At 40.9% G+C, this 26,248-nt stretch overlaps 1 protein-coding gene across 1 annotated transcript in view; it reads right to left on the reverse strand.

The window, feature by feature from the left end:
* Window positions 1-26,248, reverse strand: part of LIFR (LIF receptor subunit alpha) — a 53,853-nt gene that overhangs the window by 8,113 nt on the left and 19,492 nt on the right. The window contains exons 2-19 of the mRNA XM_059834432.1: window positions 24,828-24,982; window positions 23,990-24,110; window positions 21,841-21,992; window positions 19,950-20,113; window positions 18,985-19,159; window positions 18,435-18,704; window positions 16,207-16,336; window positions 14,198-14,361; window positions 12,592-12,737; window positions 9,637-9,802; window positions 9,403-9,473; window positions 8,764-8,977; window positions 5,738-5,917; window positions 4,043-4,144; window positions 2,753-2,920; window positions 1,942-2,103; window positions 795-888; window positions 164-242 (exon numbers count right to left, since the gene is read on the reverse strand). Of these exons, the coding sequence (XP_059690415.1) occupies window positions 164-242; window positions 795-888; window positions 1,942-2,103; window positions 2,753-2,920; window positions 4,043-4,144; window positions 5,738-5,917; window positions 8,764-8,977; window positions 9,403-9,473; window positions 9,637-9,802; window positions 12,592-12,737; window positions 14,198-14,361; window positions 16,207-16,336; window positions 18,435-18,704; window positions 18,985-19,159; window positions 19,950-20,113; window positions 21,841-21,992; window positions 23,990-24,110; window positions 24,828-24,909 (2,640 nt within the window). The 5' untranslated portion in view covers window positions 24,910-24,982. The remainder of the gene's footprint in view (window positions 1-163; window positions 243-794; window positions 889-1,941; window positions 2,104-2,752; window positions 2,921-4,042; window positions 4,145-5,737; window positions 5,918-8,763; window positions 8,978-9,402; window positions 9,474-9,636; window positions 9,803-12,591; window positions 12,738-14,197; window positions 14,362-16,206; window positions 16,337-18,434; window positions 18,705-18,984; window positions 19,160-19,949; window positions 20,114-21,840; window positions 21,993-23,989; window positions 24,111-24,827; window positions 24,983-26,248) is intronic.

Here is a 26,248-nt window from a genome sequence, read left to right on the forward strand (position 1 = left end):
CTAGATAGCACCTGGCAGAAGTTACTCAGAAACTTGTCCTGTTCCATCCTGCCACAGAGGTTTTGTTCTACAGCTGGAGCAGAAGACTCAAAGTTTGTGGAAGAATTCTTTATTTGCAATACCTTTTAGAAGTTTAAAATACTAGATTTAAAATGAGGGTTACCTCACAGATGTTCTTCTGAAACTGCAGTGCCTTACTGTTCTCAGGATTCGGGATCTCTGGATAAAACGTTTCTTTAATCCTTTAAAGAGGAAAGAACAAACTTTTAAAAGTTACCAAGCCCTGAAACAGACGGCAAATACACAAAAGGAGTCAGGACATTTCCCTTTAATTCAGAATACTGAAGACATCTGGCACAAAGATTTAGTGTGTTACACTTTCACTGAGTATTTAATGGAAAAAACAGCAAACCTTTTTTTTTTTTTTTTAATTTTTAAACTGGGGAACTTGATATGCCACGTATGAAAAGCTGAAGACAGGATGTCTACCTGAGTGTTTGTGGATGGCTCACAAATTACAGTATGTCGCCAGCTTATTTCCACTTGGGAACTATTTGTAAGTGGTGCTTACTGGGAGACAGGCTCCTGCAAAACCTTTTTGAATTCCTGACCCTGACCTCTCTCCAGCTCAATTTCTCCTTGACCTTCTACAATGTGTTTTTGCCACCCACCTTTAAACAAAGCCCACTGACATCTTTGGGTCCTTGAAGAAAACAAAGAGTAACTAAAGTGGTGGAAAACTCTAGCACTGAAGCAAACACATCCAGGAAAAGATCAGAACTGAATGCATTTACCATTCCCTCTTTCGGTAGCAGAAGATGCTGGCCACCACTCCAAGCAGCACAACCACTGCCACGGGGATGAGAATTGCAATGATTAATCCTACAGCTGGGGGATGAAAAAAGAAAAGACAGTAAATATATCTCTGAAGTTACCAGCAAGTTTTATGCCTTTTCTGATATTCCCATAGAATACAGACTGTTTCACCAAACTCATCTAGCAGTGGTCTGCAAACAGTGACAGTGAAGTTTATGTACACCATACACTTGCCCTTTGCTGGAAGGGCAAAAGTCCATCCATAATCAGAACTGATGCCGTGATAACTACAGGAATCAGCAGATACTTCTCTCTGATTGCTTAATTGCGAAGGGCTTCATACGCAATGCAAGACTGATTGCCACTGTAATTTCTGTCCTCAGTAAACACTGGAATTGCACTTTCAGCTTATGTGAAATGGCCAAATCTCTGGTAATGGCTCTCACAGGCCAACAACTCACTGCACAAACTGCACTGCCTTTTATATGATTTGCAGTGCTTCTAATCCCCAGGGTTTAGGTCCAATACATTCGTGTTGCCTTCCTCCACTGATGTTAAGTGCCTCAAGTTTGATTTCTCGTGTATTTTAGTTGCACCCTAGTGTTTAGTCTTTCATATTAAATACTTCCTTTTTTTTTTTTCTTCATTCCCCAAAGTCAATCTCTTTTTTCCTAACTGTCTTTCTGGGTTTGTTTCTGTCAGGGGATCGATAAAACTGAATTCAAAGCAGAGACGCATCTGTTTACAATTCTGAAACTGGTAAATATTTCCACAACATCTTTCTTCCCACCATGTATTAGCAGATACTCATCATGGGAAACTTGACAAAAACAACTAGCTGCTTGAGAAGACTCAGACTCCACCATATTTAGAAGTAGTTTAGAAGTTATTTTTCTTGCATACATTACCATGAACTACAAGGTAGCTGTAATAGGAAAGGATTTTCCTCACCCTGAACTGTACCAATTTTTGTATTTAAAAATAACCAACTCAATAAATTAAAAATTAGACTGTAGGCCCAAGCTACCTAAAGGGACCAGAAGAAAACCAAAATAAGCTCAGCTTTATATACATTGCACAGGCCCTGTGCTGAAGACTATTAATGAACAGGGATATTCAACTTACAGTCCTCCTTTGTCACCACATAGAGGCTGTTTGGAGGGCTCAACCCACCAGCAGTGTAGGCTTGTAGGTCCAGTTGGTAACTTGTTTTGCCTTGAAGATCAAGTATTTTCAAAGACTTCTTTGTTAAGTCAGTGATATTCTTAACTTTAAGTTCTGGATTCCCTGTTTGTTTGGAAGCAGTAAGAAAAGCATAACCTTGTAAGAAAGGATTCACAAAGACAGCCTCAACTTTAGCAAGACTTTCTTGAAGTCAGCGTACAAAACCTGAAGAGCAGTCTGTGCAATGGAAAACTGAAATAAAGAATCCTAGCACTGCTGCTTGCTTACACAGCACCAAACAGCACAGGAGTGTGGTGTTGCTGCAGATTGACTTCAGTTTCTTACACTCCTGCTTGTCCTCTTACGTTAATTTGAGTCATGCTTCAGTTCTGTACAGAGATGTCCTTACAAGATGGGTGCTGGAAGAATATACCCAATTAAATATAACCACATAACCGCTCCCATGTCTCATCTACCCAGGGTATCTGTACACAGGGCAGTGTGTCACATTGCCACTTAGTCACTGAATAGCTTTATGGCCTCAGTGAGCCAGGGTTTTCTCCGACTTTTGCCTTATATTAAAAAACAACTGTGCTGACCACACAAGGAGCTGATTATTTCAAATGCTTTTGTCACATATCAGCGGCCAGTTATGCCAGTGAGTAATACAACTGAATTATGATTAAAGCATCTTTTTTTAAAGTGAAATTAAATTATTAAAAAAAAGAAAAAAGCTTGAGCAAGGAAGTTGCAATCTATAGAGTTCATTTACCTGATTCTGAAAGTCTAGGCTTTAAAGCATCTTTTTCACCTTTTGCAAAGGAAAGCCGATATCCTTCTAAAAACCCCTGACAATCTTCAACAGGAATGTCTTCCCATTTAACCAATATAGAATCTGAAGAAGTTTCTTCTACAGTAAAATTTGGTGCACGTTTTGGAGCTGTAGGGAGAATTACGAAGGAAAAAGCTAGTAAGAAACCACCTTATCATTAAATGCTGAATCCATGTAAGCGTTACATCAGTTTTATTTCAGGGCTAGCATTTTCAACTTCTTCCTGAATACTTTTTCCTCATTCTCAAGAACATGTGAAAAGACTTGCTCTTGTGCAAAGTGAATACATTTCTCAGTTGCTAGTAAATTTCTTCTGCATGTTCGATGCATTTTTTGTCCCATAAAGTCTTCATCCTTTTACCTTGAAAGCTTCCAATCTGTTGAGAATACGTATGGAGAAACCTTCTGGGAAACTGTTCAGGATTTTTACAGAGATAAAAATGACTGAAAGCTGAGTTTCTGGTAAAATTGCCTTAACCTCACCTTCAACCTTAGCAATGAAATAAGCAATGGCATTTCCAAGGGCTCAGATTATGTCAGCAGCTCAGTTTTCCAAGCAAACTATTTTAGCAGAAAACACATTAAACTTAAAAGTGAAATGGGTTCTGTAGTTACAATACAATACAGTTGTGATGTTAAAAGGTAAAACCATGTTCAGATTCCTGTGAACAGAAAGCATTCAGACACCAATGCATCTCCAGGCAAGCAAAACTCAGCCCTGACCAAACCACAGTTACCCAGACGTGGTTGGTATGGGAGGGAAGGCAAGTGCAGTTCTCAAAGTGGCTTGTATGCTAGGATCTAGTTCTGGTCTAAGAAGTGCTTCTAAACAGAAATGTTGTAGACACTTTTACTATTTGCTGAGCTGTACCAAATGTGCTCAGAAGTTTACTTTGACTTGACAAATCAAAAAAAGTTGCCTCCTCTCCTGTGGAAGTGATCCCATCCCTGTGGTTCAAATGATGCCTGTGCCTTCAACTCCGAAGACAACTGTCTTCAGGGCAAACTTCTGTGTCACCTTGTGCCACCACACAAGCTGGAGAACACAGGGTTATTGCATGCTGAGAACTGGAAGTAGCTAAAGAAATGTATTACCACTATATACAGAAAATGAACAGAATTCAGTAGTAGGGTATGGGAATTCTGGTCTCAATGTTCTGCCAACACTGACCTAAAAAGACGCAGTCTAAATTCACTTTATAAAGCTCCTGAATGATAAAGTGCACTTACGCAGCTCTTTCATATACCCAGTTATGTTTTTCAATAACTGATATCCACTGGATTTGCAGCCATATAGTGAAAAGCTGTATCTCACACCAGGTTTAAACAGAGCTGCAAGAAAAAAATTGCTGTAAGAATATTTCACTTACGAAGAGTGATACTTCTAGATTTCACATAATGCAGACTCACATAAATGCGTATTAAAAAATTACAAAGTCTTAGACCACAGTGTTAGGTATAAGTACTATCCCTACTTGTAATTCCTAAAAAAGCTATGCCATCAGATGCAGTTTAGAAGCAGTAAGCAAATCTAGCTCCTGGAGAAATTTTGGTTCTAAACAAATAGGATTCAAAACAAGCTGCTCAAATTGCATAAATTGCTCTTTCCATGGGGAAACGCAAACTGAAGTTACCAGAAACAATCCCCTTCCTTCCCTCCCACAGCAGCCATTTAGATCCTGCCTCCTCCTCAGAAATACAAATGTATTTTGAAATACCCAGGCTTATTACAGCAACAGTACAAAAGAAATTCAGAGAACTCTCAAAAGCGGTAGTGGAGCACTTTAGCAATGAACTCCAGGCCTGAACTGACTCTACAAAACACAGATAATCATCATCACATCTTCACATCTCTTTGGTGGAGGCACAGGTGTTTGGCACTATAATGTGTCAAATAATTTACCACTTCCTGGGATTTCCTCGAGTCAGAGGTGTACACTACTTTCAAGATTTTTTTCTAAACAAGATGCCACTGTGAAACTCTACAGAAGTCAACTGGGTTTTGCAAGAGTTCAGGTCCAGCCTGAGAGATTCTCCTGGCAGGACTAAGCACAGAGGTGAATTTGCCAGCTTGAGCCCAGCCCTAGCAGCCTGGTAACTCCCACAATGTGCCGCAAGAAGCATCCCGGGAAAGAGCTCAGGACTAGAGCAGTGCATCATTGGACAGACATAGTATTGTCTGCTTAGAAAAAGGAAGCTCTAGCCAGCAAAAATGAAAACAACATGGGCACAACGTTGCAATTACAGGCAGGAAAACATATTGCCCCCCCCCCGCCCCCAACCTTCCTATGTGCACAGCTCCAAGTTGTTTTCTCTAATGGAGACTTTATAAGTAAACTCTTCTGTATACCCTTTTAGACAGCAGAGAAAAATCCTACATCTTTCCTGGGTCTTCTCTTTCCTCTTCTGCTCCTCCTAGTCCCACCACAGCTGAGTTTCATTTCCCTGATCTGCCCACCAGCACCTAGAGACCTGGAATGTGCCCTGTTCCAGGAAATTTCAATTGCTGACAGCAAGCCAATACATGGAGGTCACACTTAAAAAAATCTGCCTCATGTAAAACCAACAGATTAGTCTTCCCCCATCCTGAGCAGCACTGTTTATGTTTAGAATCCAAATAAAACCCAAAATCCTAGATTAACCATTATGAATTAGGCTGAGTTAGGAAGTTGTTGGGTGTAGCTAGAAGAAGTAATTCCAAAACAGTTAATAAACACAGAACTATAATAGTTAAGACTGATATTTGGATTTGTCAAGGCTGTGTAAGAAATTAAAATAAACACAGTACCAAGAAGGGGTTCATTTATATACACAAGCACACAGCTATGCAACAATCTTCAACCTATAGCATTGGTGCTGCTGTCATTTCACTCGCTGCTCAGGCTCTCAACCAGAAAGACTCACAAAAAATTATTTTTGACTTACCAGACTTTATCACTGCATCTGTTGTATTTGAAGGAAATTTCTGCCAGTCCACACTACAGGGTTCAGACCCAGATGAATGACACCATTTTACTATGTAGCCACAGGTCATGTTGGGGTAAGAATTCCAAGAAATATAAATTCCATTCCCCATTGCCACAGCCCGATCTGTTTTGACATTGTCTGCAACAAAGAGGACACCAAAATCCATCAGAGAGCAGACACTTATCTGTAGTCCAAGCTGGAAGAAAACCTTCCATCCACAGCACAAAGGTTTTATAAACTGCAGTCATTTCTAAGAACAAGAGGCGCACTCCCGGTACTGTGAAATTTGAAGCAGTGCACTCAGCTATGCTTTCTGAAGTGCTGGAGATCAGACGTAGCCTGCAGCAAATCCCTCAGCCAGCCTTAAGTATTATGATGAGAAGTGCTGCAGCTCATGACTGGCTTAAAAAGCACTTATTTAAGGTAAGGATTTACAGCAGATGTCAGGTTCAAATCTGACTTGACACCAATTTGGCAGGAGCCTCCAGCTATACATTCCTACTGTCATTTCATCAAACAGTTTGCTTTGTGTTTCCTTCAAAGTGTCTTGCTGTCACTCGCCCGAACACAGACAACCATTTTTCACCAAGAATCAACAGCAAAAGTCAACTTTATGGAGGCTCCAGTCTTCCAAGGGTAAATTAAGAAAAAAAAAAAAAAAAGGTTTGCCTTTAGTCTATTTTTCTTGTTTCTGATTATCAAAGGTTTAGCTGCCCTTGAAGTGATCAGATCTGGGAACGACTTATAATTCCTGCAGCTTCCCTCCATGGCTGTCCATCAGATGGGACCCTGCAGAGCTAAGGGATGTTTTCCAAAGGCCACCACAACAGCTGTGGCCCCACAACAGATCTGCAAAAACAATCTCAGGTTTCAGTTTTCCCTTTTTCAGTGTTCTCATTTATGCTCCCTATTGAGTGTATTATTTCATCTTATTAAAGCCATAAACTATGGAAGGCTGAAGGGCAAGGGCAGTTTTTAAGAAGCAGTGCTGTAAAAACTTCACTCTCACAGACGTGCTGTGAATGTCGGAGGACTATTTCTAAACAATCTTAACATACAGCTAAGTGTACAATCCTTTTCTGGCTTGCTCATGGCAAGAAAGACACACATGATTAAAAAAAGACAAGTCAATTCCAGAAGTCTTTCAAAACTTTTCCCTAAAAAACTACTATGCATCCAGTGAAACTATACTTATATGATACTGGAAGAGAGCATATGTCTAATTAGACTGCTTTAATTTTCCTATTTACAGGAAAGACTTTTTACTGACAGTGAGCACATACTCGCTAAAAAATGCTTAAATATACCACACTCAATTTTATTTCCTGAGCCAGACGACTAGAAATTCACCCAGGGCAGTACTGCTCATTTTGCTGTATTTATAGCTGCAACCTAGACTAGTAGAAATAACTCCTACCATTACAGTACTACTGTGGTAGGGGAGCCTAACAGCCAGATTATATGCCCCGACTCCCTACAGAGCACTTTTCAGAGACAGTGACAAGTTAATTATGGCAGAGTACCCTTTGTTTGTGTTTTTAGTTTTTACAAAACCTCAGCAGATCTCGAGCTTCAGAGCCACTGCTCTCTTACGGACATTAAAAGTACTTACAGACTGTACACAGGAAGCAGCCAGAAAAGATGTTTGGGCAGAAATGTCATCCAGTTCAGTGAATGAGTCATCTTTCATGACTCCAGTCAGTGACTCAGATAATTCCTATACCAACTTGAGAGCAAATCTTCAACGAGTACAAGTTGGGTAACACCAAAGGGAACCTCAGACATCCGAGAGAAAGCTATAAATGAATGCAAAGCTCCAGCTGCCATCAGCTGTCCCACACCACAAACCTATTACAGAGACCTCCCCGACTCCCAGTCTCTTTCTTGCACTGCTGAAGGAGAGCTATAAGAGTATTTTCATTCGTTCAACTGTCCCATACAATCACTTTTCCCTCCAAGGAGCAGACTGAGAATATACTTTTAGGTATTGGCATTTTGGAGAGGCCCAAGAAACATTAAGAGCAATGGTCTTCCTTTGCATAGAAACAAATGCATATTTCTCTCACTGCGAATCTCAGTCAAAGCACATTTCTTCCTGTGAGGGATGGCACTGTCTTAACCTGAGTTGCAAGAGGAGCAACTGTGATACCTGTTCTCGGGGTGGGGAAGGAGAAGCAACACCGTACATGCTCTGGACAAACAAGCAGAGAGGGGCCTCGCTGTGTAAATCTGTCCTCCCTGCAGAGGATCAGCCAGATCGGGAGTTAAAGGTTTGGGCTTTGGGAGATTACACTCTCCTGGTGTGCAGGGAAGCATGGACTCTCAATAGCCACATGCAATATTATCTTCTCCCCAGGCTCAGTGTTAGGAGTAGAAAATCATTATCTGGCTCAGCTATTTCCCATTACAAAAGCCCGCAGCAAGAGTGGCAGTGTTTTAATTGGGAAGCTAAAGTCCTACCTCCTTTTCAAACCCCAGCTCCTAGCACAAGAGTGCCAACACTCTACCAACAAGCCCAATTAATATTCTCCTGCAGAGCTCACAGGCATTGAACTGACAATTCTCTCCTTAAAAAGCCACACAACACCCCAAAACTTTATTCTGATTCTCTTTAGCATGTAACACTTTTCAGCGTCTCAACAAGAACACACAGAAATAAACGGAGCTCCCTAAACGTCAGAGATCAACACTAATGCTTTGAAGTATCATCCTTGCTGTTCCTGGGAGGTCTCCAGAAAAGTGCAAATAGCTGCAGAGACTGCACACTATCACGCTCCTTTTATGCAGCCAGCACAATTAACTGGTGAGACACTACCCTAAAAGCAATTTTTTTATTCCCCTACCCAGTAGATTTGGGTGGGGAAATAAACCATAAACCAAACACAAACAAACAAAGCATGTATCATCTTATTTTTCAATAAACAAACTCGCCCAGGTATTCCCCAAGCTTTGAAGGTGTTTAGCTCTCTGCTGGGAGCACTCACCACTTGGAAGTTCCACGCTTGTTATCCTCGAAGGAGGAGAGGAACCTGCATGGTTTTTGGCTACAACACTAATTACACAGTCATTTTTTCCAAGTTTTATCTCAGTACTGTTTGAGGGTTCGGTGACTTCTTTATATTCCAGTGATGTCTCTAGCAAGTAGCAGGACACTTCATGAGACACTATTTTTCCATTGGCTTCAGAAAGGGATAAAGGCTATGAACGGACAAAGAGTGCATTAAAACCAAAATGGAATAAACAAAAGACATAGGACAATATGAGTTTAATGTCCTGATCTAGTCTGATGAATGTATAGGACTACAAGGCAGAAAAGACAATTACTCAAATGTGACTTTGAGAATCAACACATAAGTTCGTAAGTTTTTAATTTTCAGCTGGGTTGTATTAAAAATTTAATTCTTCATGTGAAATGCTTCTCAAAGCAATGTTTAAATTATAAAACTTTAATAATATTCTCATTTGGGGAAAAATATTTGTCTCAATGGATGGTTCTATAACAAGGTAAGAAAAGCAGTCCCATTTATTGACTATAAACTTCACTTATTTATATATGTGTAAGGAAGTAGTTTTTCATAGAGTTACATTACATAATATTTTAAAACTTTAAGTGTTCTATCTACCTTCCAGAAGATTTTTAGACTTTTTCCAGAAGGACTCCTCTCTCTCCAGATATCTGGTCCTCTTGCAGGAGCTAAGGAAAAAAAAAAAAAGGAAAAGATGTTTTTGCCCCACCCCCAAGTTGCACAGTAGACAATTTACCATCTATCAAGAAGTTAGCTTTTTAGGTGGCTAATTTTAAAATATATGGCTTCACAAGTTCAATATTTTATCATCAGAGAATTACGTAAACTTACGGGCTTCCAATGTTGTGTGCTCCTCTATCCTGCTCCATCCACTCCACCTCCAGAAATGGTCAGCAGCCGAACAGCGCACCCTGAACTGGTATTTGGTATACGGGTGCAATGCGTTCAGCTGAGCTGTGTAAATTGAGAATTTTCCACCAGGCAGGGAGACGTTGTGCTGTTAAAAGTTTACAGAAATTGACATGCTACATATATGTTGCTTGCTCCTAGATTATGCTGAAAGTTAATACCTAAAAAGGTGGTATTTTTCCCCAAGAATATTAACAGTGTGAAAAAAAAGCTGCAGTCATGCCCTAATAAGAAAGTAATGAATGAGAAAAATATTTCCTATGCAGTCACCCTAAACAAAGGATAATTTTTCAGAGATCTGCCAAAATAAAGTCATATATAGCACAGAAGTTGAAATATGACAGAAGGTAGCACCTTTAAGATGTAAAGCATGAAAAGGAAAGATAACACTGATGAGCCTTCAACGGGATGAGCTCTGCACAGAGTAAGAGGCTGCTGCTTCCCATCTGTCCTGTCCAGTCCCCCTCTCCTATATGCGGCAAAACTTCTGCTCACATGAGGCAGGCCAGGATATCATCTCTGGTATTCAGAACCTGCACTTCCACTGTGCATGTGCACATTAAACTGGGTGGACAAAGGCCTTTTTCCTAAGACACATGCACAGAAGCACACTAAAGAGAGTCTGTCTGACCAAGATGCTTATCATGCAGTCTTCTTCCTTTTTCCTTCAAAAGACGGTACCCAGGTCTTACCCGGGTGATGTCTGTTCACAGCTCTTAAGACAGGACTAGTCTCTCCAGTTGTTCTTAAAATGGTGTAAGTCTAGGGAGTACTTCAGTTTCATGACCACTTAAAGAAACCCTAAGCCTGGGAGTATTTTTTACTGAATCTAATTATAACACATGTGTATCACAGCTGCCAAAAACTGGACTCCAAGTGACTTTAAGCTGCAACTAATTGTGCATTTCTAAAGCCAAATGACAACTTGAAAAATATAAAAAAGCCAACAACCTCTTATATGGACGGAAAAGCTTCTGAAAACATCTTCAAAATGCCATGTAAAAGCCCTAACAATTTCACAGCTACTTTTGCTTGTTACAGGGAACCCTTGGAGGTTTTTTATTAAGCAATCAGAGACAACATAAGAAGGCTGTAAAAGCTTCTACCAAACTGTTTGCTGCATTTCAAAGTATCTGTAGCTGTGGGCTCTGATACAGGTGCAGTGAATCAAACTGCTGTGGCAGCATAAGACCTTACCGTCCCCCACTGCCCCAGATTACTAACCTGGTAGCAGAGTTCACAAGCAAGTGTGTGTCCCAGGCTTCAAGCAGCGTAACTGTGGCTAGACAGAACTGTGCAAACCTACTTTTTTTAGCAGTTTAAGCTAACTGAGCTGGGGGTGGGTGACACTCGGGTGTTTGTTTCCCCTGCTGACTGCTCCAGAAGCAGTAACTGTTGAAAGCAGAGAAATGCAGACAACTGTGGGTGATGGTATCTCAGACTATACACCAAAAATCCAACACAGCTCATCTGTCAGAGCTGTTATGTACATCTAAAAGCGAGTTCCTTCTGCTGTTAATTCTAAAGATATCTATGATTTTCTTTGCAGTACCTAATCTCTGGGTACTACTTTAACACATGTCATTACAGAGAAAATGTAAAAGTTTAAAGCTTCCACACTCATTAAGTGCTTTGGAAGTATTTTAATAACACTCTTGCAGAGCATGCATTAACAATTACCCTATTATTTTAGAGGCAACGTATATAATGATTATCTTCTGTCTTAGCTGCATCACTTCTATTGCTTGAGTGACTTTTTTGAAGGCTGTGCCCAACAGGCAACTAAATGCAGTGGGTAATAGAATACTCATGCTAAAAATCAAACAAGCATTGTAAAAAGCAGCCTCTGACGTTAATGTGCTCAAATTACAAATTCAGGCTCTGTGCACTAAGACCTGGTAATTCAACACGTGCCTACCAAAGCTGGTCAGAGATACTCCATCTGAATGAACAAACACAGAATTTAGGGGTAAAGCTCAGGCCAACTGCATATGCAGTTCTGCCATTAGGCTTTCCCAGTGATACAGATCATCCCACAGTAAGTTAGGCAATACAGAAGAAGAGTATATATTCCCACCACCTACACTCAGTATCTGATGCTGGTGTCTAAATTAGTATCCTAAGCTCCTCGGACAGTCAGCAGAGTAAATATGCGGCTCCAGTCAGTGACGCAGAGCACCAAAGCCAGGCAGCAGCTGGAAGCCTGAACACTGGAAAATCTGAACCCCACCCAGAAATACCACCTTCTCTCCAGCTGCAGAGGTCTTCATTGGGGATTACCCACTGATATGCTCAGTGGGAGAATCCTTCCCTATCCTGTCTCTACACCACTGACATACAAGCAGGTTTAGCAGCTCCATATTACAGCCACATGCATGTCAACTGCTGACAGCAAGCAAATGAACAGTTCTCTGAGGGGAAAAAAAAAAACAAAAAAGAAGAAATTCAACTACAGACTGCAAGAGGCAATCTGAAACAACCACTGTGGAAGTCTGCAGGGCAGCAGTGCATCTTGGAACAAGCGTGTGTTAATGCAGTTTGCACAAGGAAGAACAAAGCACAAGGACTGTTACCTAAAGGCTCAGCATAAAGCACTATGCACCCTCTCCAACTACCAAATAACATGGTGGGTAATTTGACTTTCCTCTAAACTGTTTAAAGCCAACCAAAAAAAAGAAAACAGGCAACAACGGAGATGAGCAGAACTTTTTCTGATTTTAGTAAATGAACTGCCAGTCATTAACACATTAATCATTTAATAAGAAGATCAGAACAAAGCTTTTAGAGAGAAAAGAATTTGAAATGTAATTAGTTCAGTGAAAAAGATCAACATCTGAGCAAAAAGAAAAAAAAAAATCTATTAAAAGCAACACTTACCAGTTTTCGCTCAGAGTGACCACTGCTAATTTCAATTTGACACAGAAGCCTGATCTCAGCAAAGCTGCCGTTTATAAACCAATGCAGACGGACGCTTGTGGAGCTGTTCCCAGAAACAGTTAACTTTTCTGGAGTTTTTGGATGAACTTAAAAAATAAAGAAAAAACCCTCAGTTCTAAGAAAAAAAAACCATTCACTTTAGTTCAGAAAAATCTGATTTTAAAAGATCAAAGAGAATCAGAAGGATAAGTGAGTGATCCAATCAGCAACTAGGACAGCTGGTGCTGGGAAGGCACCTGCAAGCAGTCTTATTCCTGATGCTCTTCTCAGCTATCAAACATTGGAACAGATTTAGTTAAGGCTGAGTGTACTAGCATGTGTGATAAGGAGTTGTAGACACAGAAAAACATTTCCCCTCCTACTGACTTTATCAAAAAAGCGAAACACAAGCTATTTCAAAGGACCACAGTGACGGATGAAATTCACTCAACTTTGTTCACATTCTGGGAACTTTGTACGTTAGAACTTAAAATCTGCAGACTAGGACAGGGTGGGACTCCTGAACAACCTCTCCCTCCCAAAAAGTCCTTTGATGGAATTTGTCAATAACATTTAGTAGCATTATTCATAGCTATAAGAGAAAAAAAATCTCTACTGTTGGAATTGGTCCAGTTACCCTAAAGGAAATACGTACTCTATGTTGGGAATTAAGTGGACAGTGAGGGAAAGAAAGGAAAGGAAAAAATAGGAAATAGCAGTCGTATCGTGCAAAACAGCCCAGTTTGTAATTAACAGAAACAAATTGTGCTTTTTTTGGACCTGCTAATTTAATCTGACAATTCTAATCTCAGGCTAGCTGAACTGGGACATGGACAAGAAAACCGCACCATCTTCAATTTCAAATCCAGTTTTTCAGAGAGAACAGCAGAATTCTGCAACCATTAGGAACCCTTGAATCCTCAGCTGTGGTTGTGGAGGCAGATGGCAAAGGACAGGGAAGACAGCACCAGAAAGTTGGTCATCTTCTCCCTTTCCTTGTTTAAACTGAAGGTCTAATGAAAGAAGTAATTTCTTTCTACGAACCATGACAGCAAATGATCATGGCTATTACCAATAGCAGGTAATACTCCTACTATTACCTTTAACCTTTTAGTGCTACTTTGTTTATGCTCCAAATCCTGCTGTTGTAAACCTGCATAACATTTTGCCCTATAAGCAGACACTGAAATACAGGGTCACTTGCAGTTCATAAAGTTACACCTAAATTTTAATTATTGATGTGTAATAGAATATGAAGTAATACATTAAACAGCAGCTGGCTAATTATTAGATTACAAGTAGCATTTATCCACACAGCAGTGTATACAATCTGGTAGCACTGCTGTTGAGACAGGAATCTCCCTGTACACCCAATTGTCGCCTCAGGACATGTCCTAAACTATTTTCTTTTCAAGTTCAAATTATCAAACACAGCAAAATACTGGTGACAATAAAGCAAAATAATGACAAGCATACGATGACAGAGTTCTTCAAAACCCAAAACAAACAAGTGGTTAGCATGCAGTAAACATCGTAACTTTCTGCCTTTGTAATTCTTAAGTCTTACCTCTCTGAGTTAAATCAACCAAAAGCGATGACTCTGTTTGCCCGATAGGATTGGAGACGCCTAATATGAAATCATAGGTTTTCTGATCAGCCAGTACTGGAAAGCCACAGACACGCTCTCGGTTCATTTCATTGACTTCGCATGAAACATTTTTACCAGATATTCTACAACGTAAAAAAGGTCGGGGGGGGGAGGGGGCAACAACTTAAGTTTTGAGTAAGATACTTTCTAGCAACAGTCAGAAGTCTAGACCGAAAACACAGTAAAGAACAATGGGTTCACTGACACATGGCTTACAGAAAGATTTGATTGCAGAGGCATATCTAACACCACAACGCAGGTTAAAGTGGCATCAGTCATGACTTGCCCTGTTCTCACGTGAAACTCTCCTCTTCCACTAGCATAACATTTCCATCCTCTCACTTCTCAAAAGCCTGGAAAACAGGTAGGTCCTGTAAAACCACCTCACAAGTCACAACTAAGATTCTGATTTAAATTATCTTTGTTCAGATCAGCATACATTTGCATTTAAAGAATGTTCTTAATTGCTTTCTGAACTAGGGAGATGCAACACACATTACGTCTTTCTATCAGCCCTGCCAAATCTAAACTAAGGTTTGTTACTTGGGATACATCCACTAGTCCTAGCTGGTTTTAAATCAAAATCAGGAGAGGCAGTCTGGTTACAGTCAAGACCAGAGTTACGTCTTCAGGGGTAAAATCTAAAGTGTGTATCTGTATGTATGTACATATACAGAAGTTGCTTTAATTACAATCTGTGGAAACCTCTCATTCGTAGCACAAGTTTAATTTCTTCCTTCAGCCATTTTTATTGTGTTCTATCTGAGCTCTCTCCACACCATACCCTCCATTTCAATAGCTCAGTGTGGGCTGAGAACAAGGATGAGAATATTTACCCTGAAATGCAACACATTCACCTCCTCACAGCTTTGGGCTGAGCAAAACAAGTCTGAACTACACCCTCATTTATGAGCTGAACATGGGCAGCCAGTGCCTGGAGCTCCATTCCTTTGAATACGTGCTCTGTTTTGTCCACCTCTTTGCACCCTACCCAATGACTTTTTTAGCACTAGCATCCTGGATGACATCTGTGACAGTAACTCAGTCCTCATTGCCTCTGACTTGCTTCAAAGCCACCATGAGACTCCATTTCCCATCAGTTTGTGTGACTCAGGCCTCTCCTGGCTCCTTTCCCTCACTGCTCCTTTGGCATTACAGGGGAGCCTCCTCCCCATGAGAGTTTTGTTAACTCCTTACTAACTTCTAATCACAACCACCAAGGAATCCCATTTACAAGTGCCATTCCAAAACAATACTTTACTTTTAAGGCTATACATGGCCTAGGATGTTAAGACAAACCACTGGGACACCAGTCTTCACTTCTTTCTGTGGATGATGCCAGCGTTATCTGTCCCTTTCAATGTTTTCCAGGTAACGTGCACTTTGCTTGCTCTACACTCCCTAGTTCTTAATGCTGGGAGGAGAACAGATGTAGGCTTATTGCTATTTTCCCTAGTAGCATTTGGGAAATGCCCTATCGCCTGTTTTACAATTGTTCCTCTGTGAGTTTCTGTCATCCTGCATAGCAGAAGCTCAGTAAATGTCTGACAGATGATCTGACACAGGTTGCATATAAAAAAATTTTTAAAATTAGTGAATGACTCCTACTATCTCCTGAATTTTCATATTGGTCTTACCTACATGTTGGCAGCAGCCTGACACGCTAAGCCCTTTATTTTCTTATGAGCTCATAATGGCATAAGTCTTTGGGAAAAGCGATCCTTAATTCCCATTGGAATTTTGCAGAGCTAGACAAGGGTTCTGCAAGTTTAGTTTAGTTTCAACTTCCACAAACTCTTGAAAAGTATTTTAGGCTCTGAACAATGGAGACTACCTCATTTAAATAGGCATTGTGCAGTAAATCACAGGCAGCAACGGATATATTCCAGTTCTACCCTTTTACTCCTTTTAGTGCTGAATTGTTTTACCTTTCAAATAAACTGTACTTTGTTTTTCGTTTTCCGTATAGTCCACTGGGTCTGCCTGGTTTCCAGGTGCATTTTATTATCAGGAAGTTGGATGTTTCACAGCTGAGGTTTTGCGGAATATCAGGGGCATCTGTAGCATTAGAGAAAACCAAAACAGTTAGCTGATGTTTTGCCATCATAGTGTGACAGTTGGGATGCTACCTTCCTGAAAGCATCACCATTCGTTTCTGCTGGGTCTAGATTGCGTGCCTCACAAATACATGGTAATAGTTACGATCCAACCATGTAAATAATATGCTTTAAAAAAATCCCAATAAAACCGATGGAGAATTATTATCGTCAGCCCCATCTGACTAACACTTGACTCTAGGCTTCGAAGTGGGTGGGTAATCTGGTAAATCACATGCAAATATGTTCACAAGCTCCAGGCTCTGACCTGGAAGTGTTTCACTGAAACTCTGCCAAGACTCTTCCAAGATTCTGAGGATCAGTTTAGCTGCTAAGCAACGCAAGAATGCTGTCAGCTGTGCATCACATTTTCTTACATGCTAGCCCCATCACTGCTTTGAATTCTCCAAGCAAGTCATGTCAAGGAGATGCTCCCTTCAGCATGAATTCCACACTGAATGTGAAAGTTAAAGCAAGCCCTGAGTGGCTCATCCTCTTCACCGTTTCTTTGGAAGTGCCCACCTTTTTCTTTTAAAGCTTGTTCTTTGCCCCCATACTAGAGCAGTATTGAGTGCCTTCCTGGAGAAGATGGGCAGTGCTCCCAACAGAGGGTTACCACACTAACGTGAGACTAAGCAGAGCACTTATTTCAAGTCTCATACACTTTTCCTCAAAAGGTAGCACAGTAATATCCACACAGTTGCCCTAGAGAAGGGGCACTAACACAAGAGGCAACAGTGGCAGGCTTAGTTCAGATTATGAGTAGCGGGCCAAAAAGAACACTTATTTTGCCAGGCCTAGGCTTAAACACAGTGGTGTGCCATACACATTTACTTCCTCTACCTTTTCTTCCCCAAATGTCTCTCATCAGCAAGAGCATCATGACAAGTCCTCTCCCTTCCCACTAAGTAGGTACCACAAGAAGATACACTAGCAGGAAACAGGCTTTACCACATCTCAACTCTTCAAAAACCACTGTTTGGGAAAAAGCTATGGGATTATCACAGCCTTCATTCAGGAACCACTGACTTATTACCTGGATGATTCTCCCACAAAAACAAATACTGCACAAATAATGTAAAAATGGCATCTCACTGAGAAGTCATAAAAGGTTGAATTCTAATTTGCACTTGCTATCACACACTTAATACATAAAGTCAATGAGAGGAGGCACAGGCTGGCGTTTGGAATATACTCTCAAAATCAGTCCAGTTTCTCCTCTCCTTTCCCTCAACCCCAAGGACCCTAAGTTCAAAGGCAGGCATTTGTAATGGGGAACAGGATTCTAATGGGCAGCTATTGGAAGATAACAACTCTCAAAATCCCTGTAGGGAAAACACAGAAAGCTCTGAAGTGACCAATTATGGGAAATAAGAAGCAAGTACTTTCAGTAGTTTGTTTTAAGAGGTATCTGTATCTGGAAGAGATTTCTGAGGCTGGCATGGTTATACAGAGAAGATACACAGTGATTCAGTATCTTTAAAGAAAATACTAAAAAAAGGTTTAAAATATTTTCCAGGAAAGACGAACTGTCAGCTGGGTTTCTTTGCTGTAATTAGCTCCCAGGGAGCTACTGCCCGGGATGAGCATCTGTTGTTGTTGCAAGTCTAACTGTTTTATTGTCTTCATTTGACTGGTTGGTAAATGAATGTTTTCACTTACAATTCTTGCTCTTACTCTCGCCTTGCCATGGACCAAACTAGAACAGATGTAAGCCTAAAGTGATACAGACTGAGGATGAATCTTCGTACGGCAATAAAGTACTAAGTATTCCAGATCATGAAGACGTGCCTTAGAAAAAGAGATCAAGGAGAGAAGCACTGGGACGGGTTCTAAGAGAAGAGGGCTTACATGAGTACCTCCTCATCCTCCCGGCCTTGGTGTCTTCTCCATGGGCTGGAGTTTCTACAGTGAAATCAAGCAAGTACAATCCCAGTTCATCCTCAGAAACCAAAGCCCAGGGGAAAAAAAGCCACAACAGTATTTGTTTTCTAGCAGAACCCTAAGAGTCTCAAAATGAATCTCGTTTCCCTAAGGTTAGTAAACATAATGATACATACATCCTACAAACAAGACAGTTCCATCCATCTCATCTTCGGACAGTATGCACACTACATTTGTCCCACTGGTATCTGAAGCACTGGCATTTAGCACTCTGATTGCACTGCTCCGACTGCTCAGATGTATTATTGGGTATATTTCTGGTCCATAAGTCATCCGTTGTATCTGCTGTCCTTCTTCATGGACGCAACAAATTGTCACATCTGAACCTACTGCCACCACGGTGTCCTGAGGAAACACCCCACTCCCATTGGGTTCAGTATCTTTTCCTAGCAGAGAAGGAAAAACAGGAAACAAAACCAAACAAAAAACCTCACATGAGCAATTTGCTATAAACATGGTGCTGATCAGCTAAAATGTGACTTAGGAGCACTCCAATACATACAGATCAATGTTTACCAGGTTTCATTAACTAAGGATTGCATTATTTCTCTCATCAGAACAGCCCCAAAAGCAGCAGCCCATTACTGCCTAACACTTTTTCTCTGATTTTGGCTTGCTTTTCATAAAGCAATCAAAGTCCATGTGGTGGGAAGGGAACAAACATACCAGGGACAACTTCTACTGGGCTCCAGTCACTCCAATCTTTGGGGCCAGCAAACTGTGTTGCATTAATGTAACAGCGAATCTTCACATAATGTGATGTACACTCCAAAGGCATATCTGATGTCCAGTTCCAAGAAAGAATGATGTCTTCATGAGTCAGTTTTGAATAGTAAGTTACCTACAAAGTTTTCACCCAAAAAAAATAGAACCAAGAGAGAGTTTATGACGACCTGTTAGCGACAACCTATAATCTCCCAGGTGTCAACACAATGGCAAATTAAGTGAAATAAATCACAAAATCCAAAAGATGGTTGGAGTTTCCCACCTAACTTTCAGTTGTGTTGTGAATTTACTTGGGCAAAAGCCTAAGATGCTGAACAGCCCACCAGCCAGAAATACCAGAGGGCAGACATTTGAGGGAGAGTAGGAAGTTCGCCAAGCATATCCAAAGGTATATATTGCATCCCAGTATCTTGGGCCTCTCCCAGGAAGGGAAATGTTCCAACTTTTCCAAAATGAAACTATTCTAATACTAGTCCCAGGCTGCACATTTTATCTTTTCTCCATTCCTACAAATTATAGCACAGAGCTATAAATTGTCCTGGAATAACTGTGGTTGCAAAAACATAAAAGCAAACTGAACATTCAAAGACCAGCAAGACTTGAGACACTGTTGGAGAAGAAAAGCAGAGATAATGGTGTAAAATATCTGCCAAATTCATAAACAAGTTCTAATAAACCTCCCCCACCGTACTAGATTAAAAAAAAAGAAAAAAAGCTGTGACTGTGCGTAAGTACTGACAGTATAGTAGCCAGTGTCCTCATAACTTTGAAACTTAACAAGAAGTTACCCACCAGAAGCATGACTACACTCAGGTTCTGCAAAGCTTTCTTCAAATGACTTCCCAGAATATTACCGAGAGCAAAAATTGTATATATTTTTTTCATAAAGGAAGTAAAGGACTTACTTGTGTGACTTTTTCCATTGCTTCTTTACGGAGTATCTGAATCTGCCAAAAGGCATCCAGTTCATATGGGAAGACTGATCCGTTACCACTCCACTTCAGATTTAATGTGGAAGTTGAAAAGTCAGGTGTTAAACTAAGAATGCGTGGAGTGAGAGGAACAAATGCTTGAAAGAGAGAGAGGGAAAAAAAGCCATATTCAAGTCATTAGTCAGCAACACCAGCCCTACAGGTGTTTAACAGCTTCATCTCTCTGCTCTCAACTGGCTAGTAGCCATACAAACATGTAACTCAACCTCTGTAATTAGAACAAGATGGGCTCTGTCATTACTTGAGCATGAAAGTTCCCAGGAAAGCACAGGTGCTGATGAATCACCTGGTAGCATTTTCTTCTAACATCTCAACATGCAGATGTGTGAGTAACTGATCATGAATATGACTCTTCATAATGCATAGTAAGGGAGACATCATGTCTTTCACAACCTTCATTCAATGCCGCAGAGATAAAGGAAACATGGTGACAGTCTTTGAAGTGTACATGAGAACACATTTAAGGGAGGATGATGGAAAATCCCCCAAAGGAAGAAGTGGGTTTTGGACACCAGCAGGGAAGAGCGGACTTGCAACAAAAGCTAGAGTAGGGTGAAAGGAGAGCAGAAGCACAGGGTGGAAGAAGCTCACGTGAAGCTCTGAAGAGGATCATGGGGAATGTGATTTTAAGCTACAACAAATATTAAAGGCATGATATGGTGATGCCATCAGGACAGGGAGATTAAACAGAAGCTTCTCTTCTACGAATGGGTGGTGGTGAAGCAAGAGGCTGAGAAGCAGGCAAGGATTATGGCAGTTCATCGGGCCTGGTGCAGGATAAATCCTTTTTATAAAATGTGTGATTTATCCAACTTTGATCCTGGCCGAGGCTCTGAGAGCCTGCAAAGCATCCAGCACAGTCAACATGCTACGTGGGATAACCTGTGACGAACTTGAAAGACCCATCCTGCCTGGAGTCAGCAAGATGCTGAAGAACCCAGTGTGTTTCCCCTATATTTTTGAGTTGTGTTTTGTTAAAGTTCTTGAGCTGCTCTCAACTGAAGAAAAAACTGAGCCATGGATAAAAGGTGCTAGTGACTTTAGATTTTGACTGCACTAAAGGAATAAGCAAACCAAAACCAAAGACGAAATCATGAGCAAGTGCCGCAGATGGCATCAATGCCATCTTCCACTTACAACTTCCTGCTTTGGGAGGAAGGAAGTGGGAAAATGTCTAATTGATCTATGACTCCAATATGATGCAGTCTACCTCCGAAGCATAAATGTATTTGCTCAGTTTCATACACCTTTTAACAGACTGGGTAAGTTGGGCATATGTTGAGAAAATATGAACCTGTCAGGAGTGACATATGATATAACTGCCCTTAAAATGTTGTGAAATTGTAGGAATAAACTACTTAATTCTGTAGTGGTTCAGCATTTAAAATGGGAGAACAGGCACTAGGAAGTTTATTCCCCCTTTCCCAAGTCAAATCTGAGCAAGTGCACTTTATGCCCCATGCAGGTACTTCAGTATGTAGATCAGGAACTTGTTTACAAATCCTTCCTTATTTGCTATTAGGAAAAAAAAAAGGCGAAGAGTGATGAGGGGGATGTAACAATGTTGTACTTCATTTTCCTCCTCACATTCTGTGCCTGATTTCTCTGCTATGATCTATGGATAAGAGGGGTTTTCTCTCCCCTTATGGGGATCTATTATATATGGTAGATTCATATGGACTCAGCACATCAACATTTTACATACAGGAACACTGCCAAAGAAAACTGCAAGTATATACACTTCTGGAGCATTGTTAATCATAGTATAAAGGCCTTATGTACACACATAAAACCTTATACTTACAGATGTCTTTCTTGTGAATTTCAAATTCTTTGGTAGCAAACGCAGTTCCAGAAATGCTGTTTGTGGTTATTGTCACCGTGGTGGAGCTCTCTGGGACTGGAATCTCGACCCTTTTCTCCTTAGTTTTAAAACACACTGGAGGGGGGAGGTCACTGAAAAGACATGGAGGATTAAGCAGGTATTTCAGCTGATAGGAAGCTAAGGCAAGTTAAGTCCTATTCCTAGGACACTAATAAAACACAAATTCTCTGTAATATAACAGAGAGCTCCATATCAAGTCTGTGAAAGAATAAGACTTTCATGGGCTTTGGTTAGTATCAGATTAATCTAACAGGCATTCCTTGTGCACCAGTTGTATAATGCAGCTACCTAGTTGTTAAGACAGAACCTCAAAGTGAAAAACTGACTTTTTAACCAAAAGACCAGTCACCATGAATCAGTATTTCAAAATAAGCAAAACAAAATCTCCCAACACCCAACAGTACCTTCCCCTGCCTTTATATTTCCTCTCTCACTCTCCCTCAATTTCTTCTCAAAGTGATGGCATATGGGTGCAAATCATCATCTGTGTCCCCATCTCAGAACAAATCTTTTAGCTCCCTAAAAGAGGAGCTGAAAAGGGAAAGAGCAGAGGGCAGGGGAGAGAACTGCTAAGATCCCAAATGGAAATACAGTCGGCGCGTAATGTTTGTGCAGTGCTCAGCACAATGTGATCTGGCCTTTGTCTGGAGGTCGTAGATACATACAGGAAACAATAATAGATGCTTCAAGTCCCTTTGCTCATTATCATTGATATGCAACTAGAAAGGCAAAAAGTTTGGAAAAATCCCGACCTTCCTCTTGGGGGAATGATGGGAGGAAGGAAAGCGAAGAGAACAATGCCAGACTTCCTGCTGAGGGACTTAACTCACTTATGAGCTGGAACAGGACCCTGGAGCTCCCATCAGCTGGAGTCAAGAGCTTGGGTTGAACTTTTAAGATTCATGGAAGACTCTGGGCTAGTGAAGGCCAGCTGAGACTTGAGTGCTCAGAAAGGCTATTCTTCCTCTCTACTGAGATATTATTAGAGGATGTTTGGGCAACCGAAAAACAAAGTCTCTTTCCCTCAGGGAGGTCTGTACTAAGCTCAGCCCTCAGCCTCTCTGCTTCAGGGACCCAAGCCTGTTCTGCTTTGCTAAGGAGAAACAGCAGCTACATGACTGTTCTTGTTTAGAGGGCAGTACCTCATGAACTCTACACTCCTGAACTCTGGCTGCAATGTCACATATATGTGGGGGTTTTGTATAGAAATGATAGCTGGCAATGCAGGAGGAATAACTAGACACAGAAAATCAAACATGTAGGTGGAAGAAGTGCAGCCAAGCCCTGGGACCCCAAGGACAAGTCTGGGCTGCCTGCAGAATTTACAGGAAAAAAGACAGTACAAATATCTGGATTGGGGGCAGGATCAAGATACAAAAAGGATTTGAACTCATCCCTAGCACATGATAAATATTTGGCAGACCTACAGCATGGGGAATTGCACATGTAGTTCTCATTAGTGAAAAACACGTGGAAGATTTAAGTTTTTTTAACGTTTCGCAAAATTTTCAACTTGCATTCATTTTGGAAAAGCCATTGTAATTGTGGAATAATTTTTACGTTTCCTCTAACACAATGCTCTCCAGACAGCTTAAAATTTATAAAGGTTATAAGACAGCCACCAAGAGATTTTTCATGTTTTTCCACATGTGAATCTCAACACTTATGTCATATATTCTACCGCTTTGGCCCGTAACACCAGGATTTGCTTCTTCCAACTATCATTTCCTTTTGGATTGAACCTGGTATGAAGACGTCCCTCATGAAAACTCTGAGCAAGGGCTAGGCAGACACACAGAGAAGTCTGAGTAAACGAGAGCATCCTCCAGTCCTTTGAAGACAGCAAGCAGGAGATTTTGGCAGAGGAATTGTTAGCATGAAACAAGACTTTGCCAGAAACTCCGCCACTGCCTAAGTTAACAGTGCCTGGAGGGAGCACCACCCAAGGAAAACCGATGGGGAGATGCTGGGAAACAACAGCATCACAAATTCCATGGGCAGTGACTGAGGAATAGCTACATTTTCATCATAGTTTGGTAGTTTTCAACCAGGTATACAGGGGACTTACTTGGTAGTGTAGCAAAAGTCAGTTTGTCCATGTCTTCTTTTAGAAGAGACATCCCAAGTACATATCATTTTACGTAAATTGTGTGTTATGCATTTCAAATTCTGGGGGTGCCCCAGGGAAGCTGAAATCATACAAGAAATACAGTCACAAACTGCAGGTCAAAAATGATCAACTGTAAAACAACTGCTGTTGTTTGCATCTATAGCTATTCTTTTTACATTTTTATTGCATGCATGTCTGGCCAGTATTTTAAAACTGTTGAATGATTTGTGTGCCTGATTACAGACAGCCACAGACTGCCAGATTTCTAGAAGTACCTAAAATCTGGGTTTATACTTGTGTGAAACGACACAGGCAGCTGTCTTTTTCCACAATACCCATTCCTAGCCTAGCCTAATAAGCAGGCTTTGGGCCAACGGCAAAACCGCAAGCTTTGATGATAAACTTAATGAGTTTTTTTGCTCTCTTCCATTGTCCCACGTGGAGGGCAATTAATGACAGAAGGGCAATTAATGATAACGTGTGAAATTGTTGCAGACAGCCGACATATACAGCAAGAAGGTCTCAATGCAGACATTTACACCAGCTGCATATGCAGACTATCACAGTTGCATTATGGAGAATTTAACTCCCAGCTTCGCACTGGTTTACAGGATGCTGCTGGGTGCTGGAAAGCAGAGCCCAGGCCTGGCAGTTCCTCCATCCGTAGGATGGTGTGGGACCACAGAGGTGACAGTTTTTGAACAAACTTATGGTAGGAAAGCAACTTAATTAAATGGTGTCAGTACAGAAACTACAAAGAAAAAGTAATTAGTGAATTGCATTGCAATAAACTCACCTATCTCTTGGCTATATATTAAGCTTCTTAAACATAAAATAGCTAATGCTAAAAGGGAGCGAAGGCTTGAATTCTTCCACATTCTTCTACTGTTTGTTTTCAGAACAGCAGCTTCAAGCAGGAATAAATGTCATCTTCCAACAAGCTGGTCAGTTCTAAAATCAAAAACAAAACCAAAGAAACCATCAAAATTCCAGAGCGGATACTCCACAAACACCACTTCTTGTTACATCTACTTTTCTTTTAATGTGCTGCTCCCAGGCATAGCAACTCCTTCCCCTTCTTTGTCTGGCAAGCAAACCTTTTCACTGTCCCAACCACTCCTTGATGAACATGTTTTCAGCGAGGCATTTTTAAGATAACCTCAAGAATCACAGACATGTGAAACTCAACTGTCCTCAGGCCTCCTTTTCAGGACCATCTGAGGCCAGAAGAGAATAGACATGGCAGGGTATTCCCCTAGAACAGGTCTCTTCAACTTAGATGAAATGTCACATTCACAAAGGGTCCTGTATAACGTGAATGCAAACATCCCCTGCTTCGGATATGGGTTTAAGGGGACAGGGAGAGCCCATCCGTTTTCCTCACCCCTTTGCTCACTTTTCATATTGCTGCTACTCCAACCTATGGGATGCCTGAGATACTGCAGAATCAGATCTCCTCACCCAGGATCACTGGTTCAATCCAGCGTTAAGTAATAATTTCTGGGGGGAAAAAAGGGGGGAAAAAAAAAAAAAGAGAGCCATTTCTCTACTGAAAGATACTTGTTGCTATAAATATTGATCTTAAGGTGAAAATTACCTAGATTGTTATGTTTAATGGGTTCTTTGAAGATTAATGGGTTGCAGGTTTTCCAAAGAGAAGTTCAACTGTTCAGCGGGATCTGGGGAACACATTCAGTTCCACCCACACATCAGCCACCGTCAGATTTTGTTCTCAAAAAGAAAACTGTGGAAAAGCTTGTGCTAAAGGCCAGCCGATCCCTGATGCATTGTTGCCCTGACACCTGAAAGCTCTGAAGACTTGAGCACCCTCCCAGAGACCATAACTCCCATGTAGCAAGGGGTCTTCTCTCAGTGACCAGCAGCAGGAGGGACATCTTCATGTACAACATAGCTGAACCAGCCTCTCCTACAGACATCCTACTCACATTTTGTCCAGGCTACTTCTTTTAAAAAAGTCTTACGTGGAAAGGCTCCTGACCTTATCCTAGAAGTCTCTTCCAAAGCTAGATGTACATCATTGTCAGAATAACAGACTTTGCCTAAAAGCCTCAGTAATTTTTAAGGAAACCTCTCTTCACTGAAGTCCTCTGTGCCACCAGAAGTATGTTCCCTCATCCCTGCAATACAACCGTATATATTTTTTATTACTTTTTTTTTTTTTTTTAAAGTAATTCTCCCTCAGGGAACAGCTGGGAA

This window comes from Gavia stellata, chromosome Z, assembly GCF_030936135.1.
Source record: "Gavia stellata isolate bGavSte3 chromosome Z, bGavSte3.hap2, whole genome shotgun sequence".
In the NCBI taxonomy this organism is placed as follows: domain Eukaryota; kingdom Metazoa; phylum Chordata; class Aves; order Gaviiformes; family Gaviidae; genus Gavia; species Gavia stellata.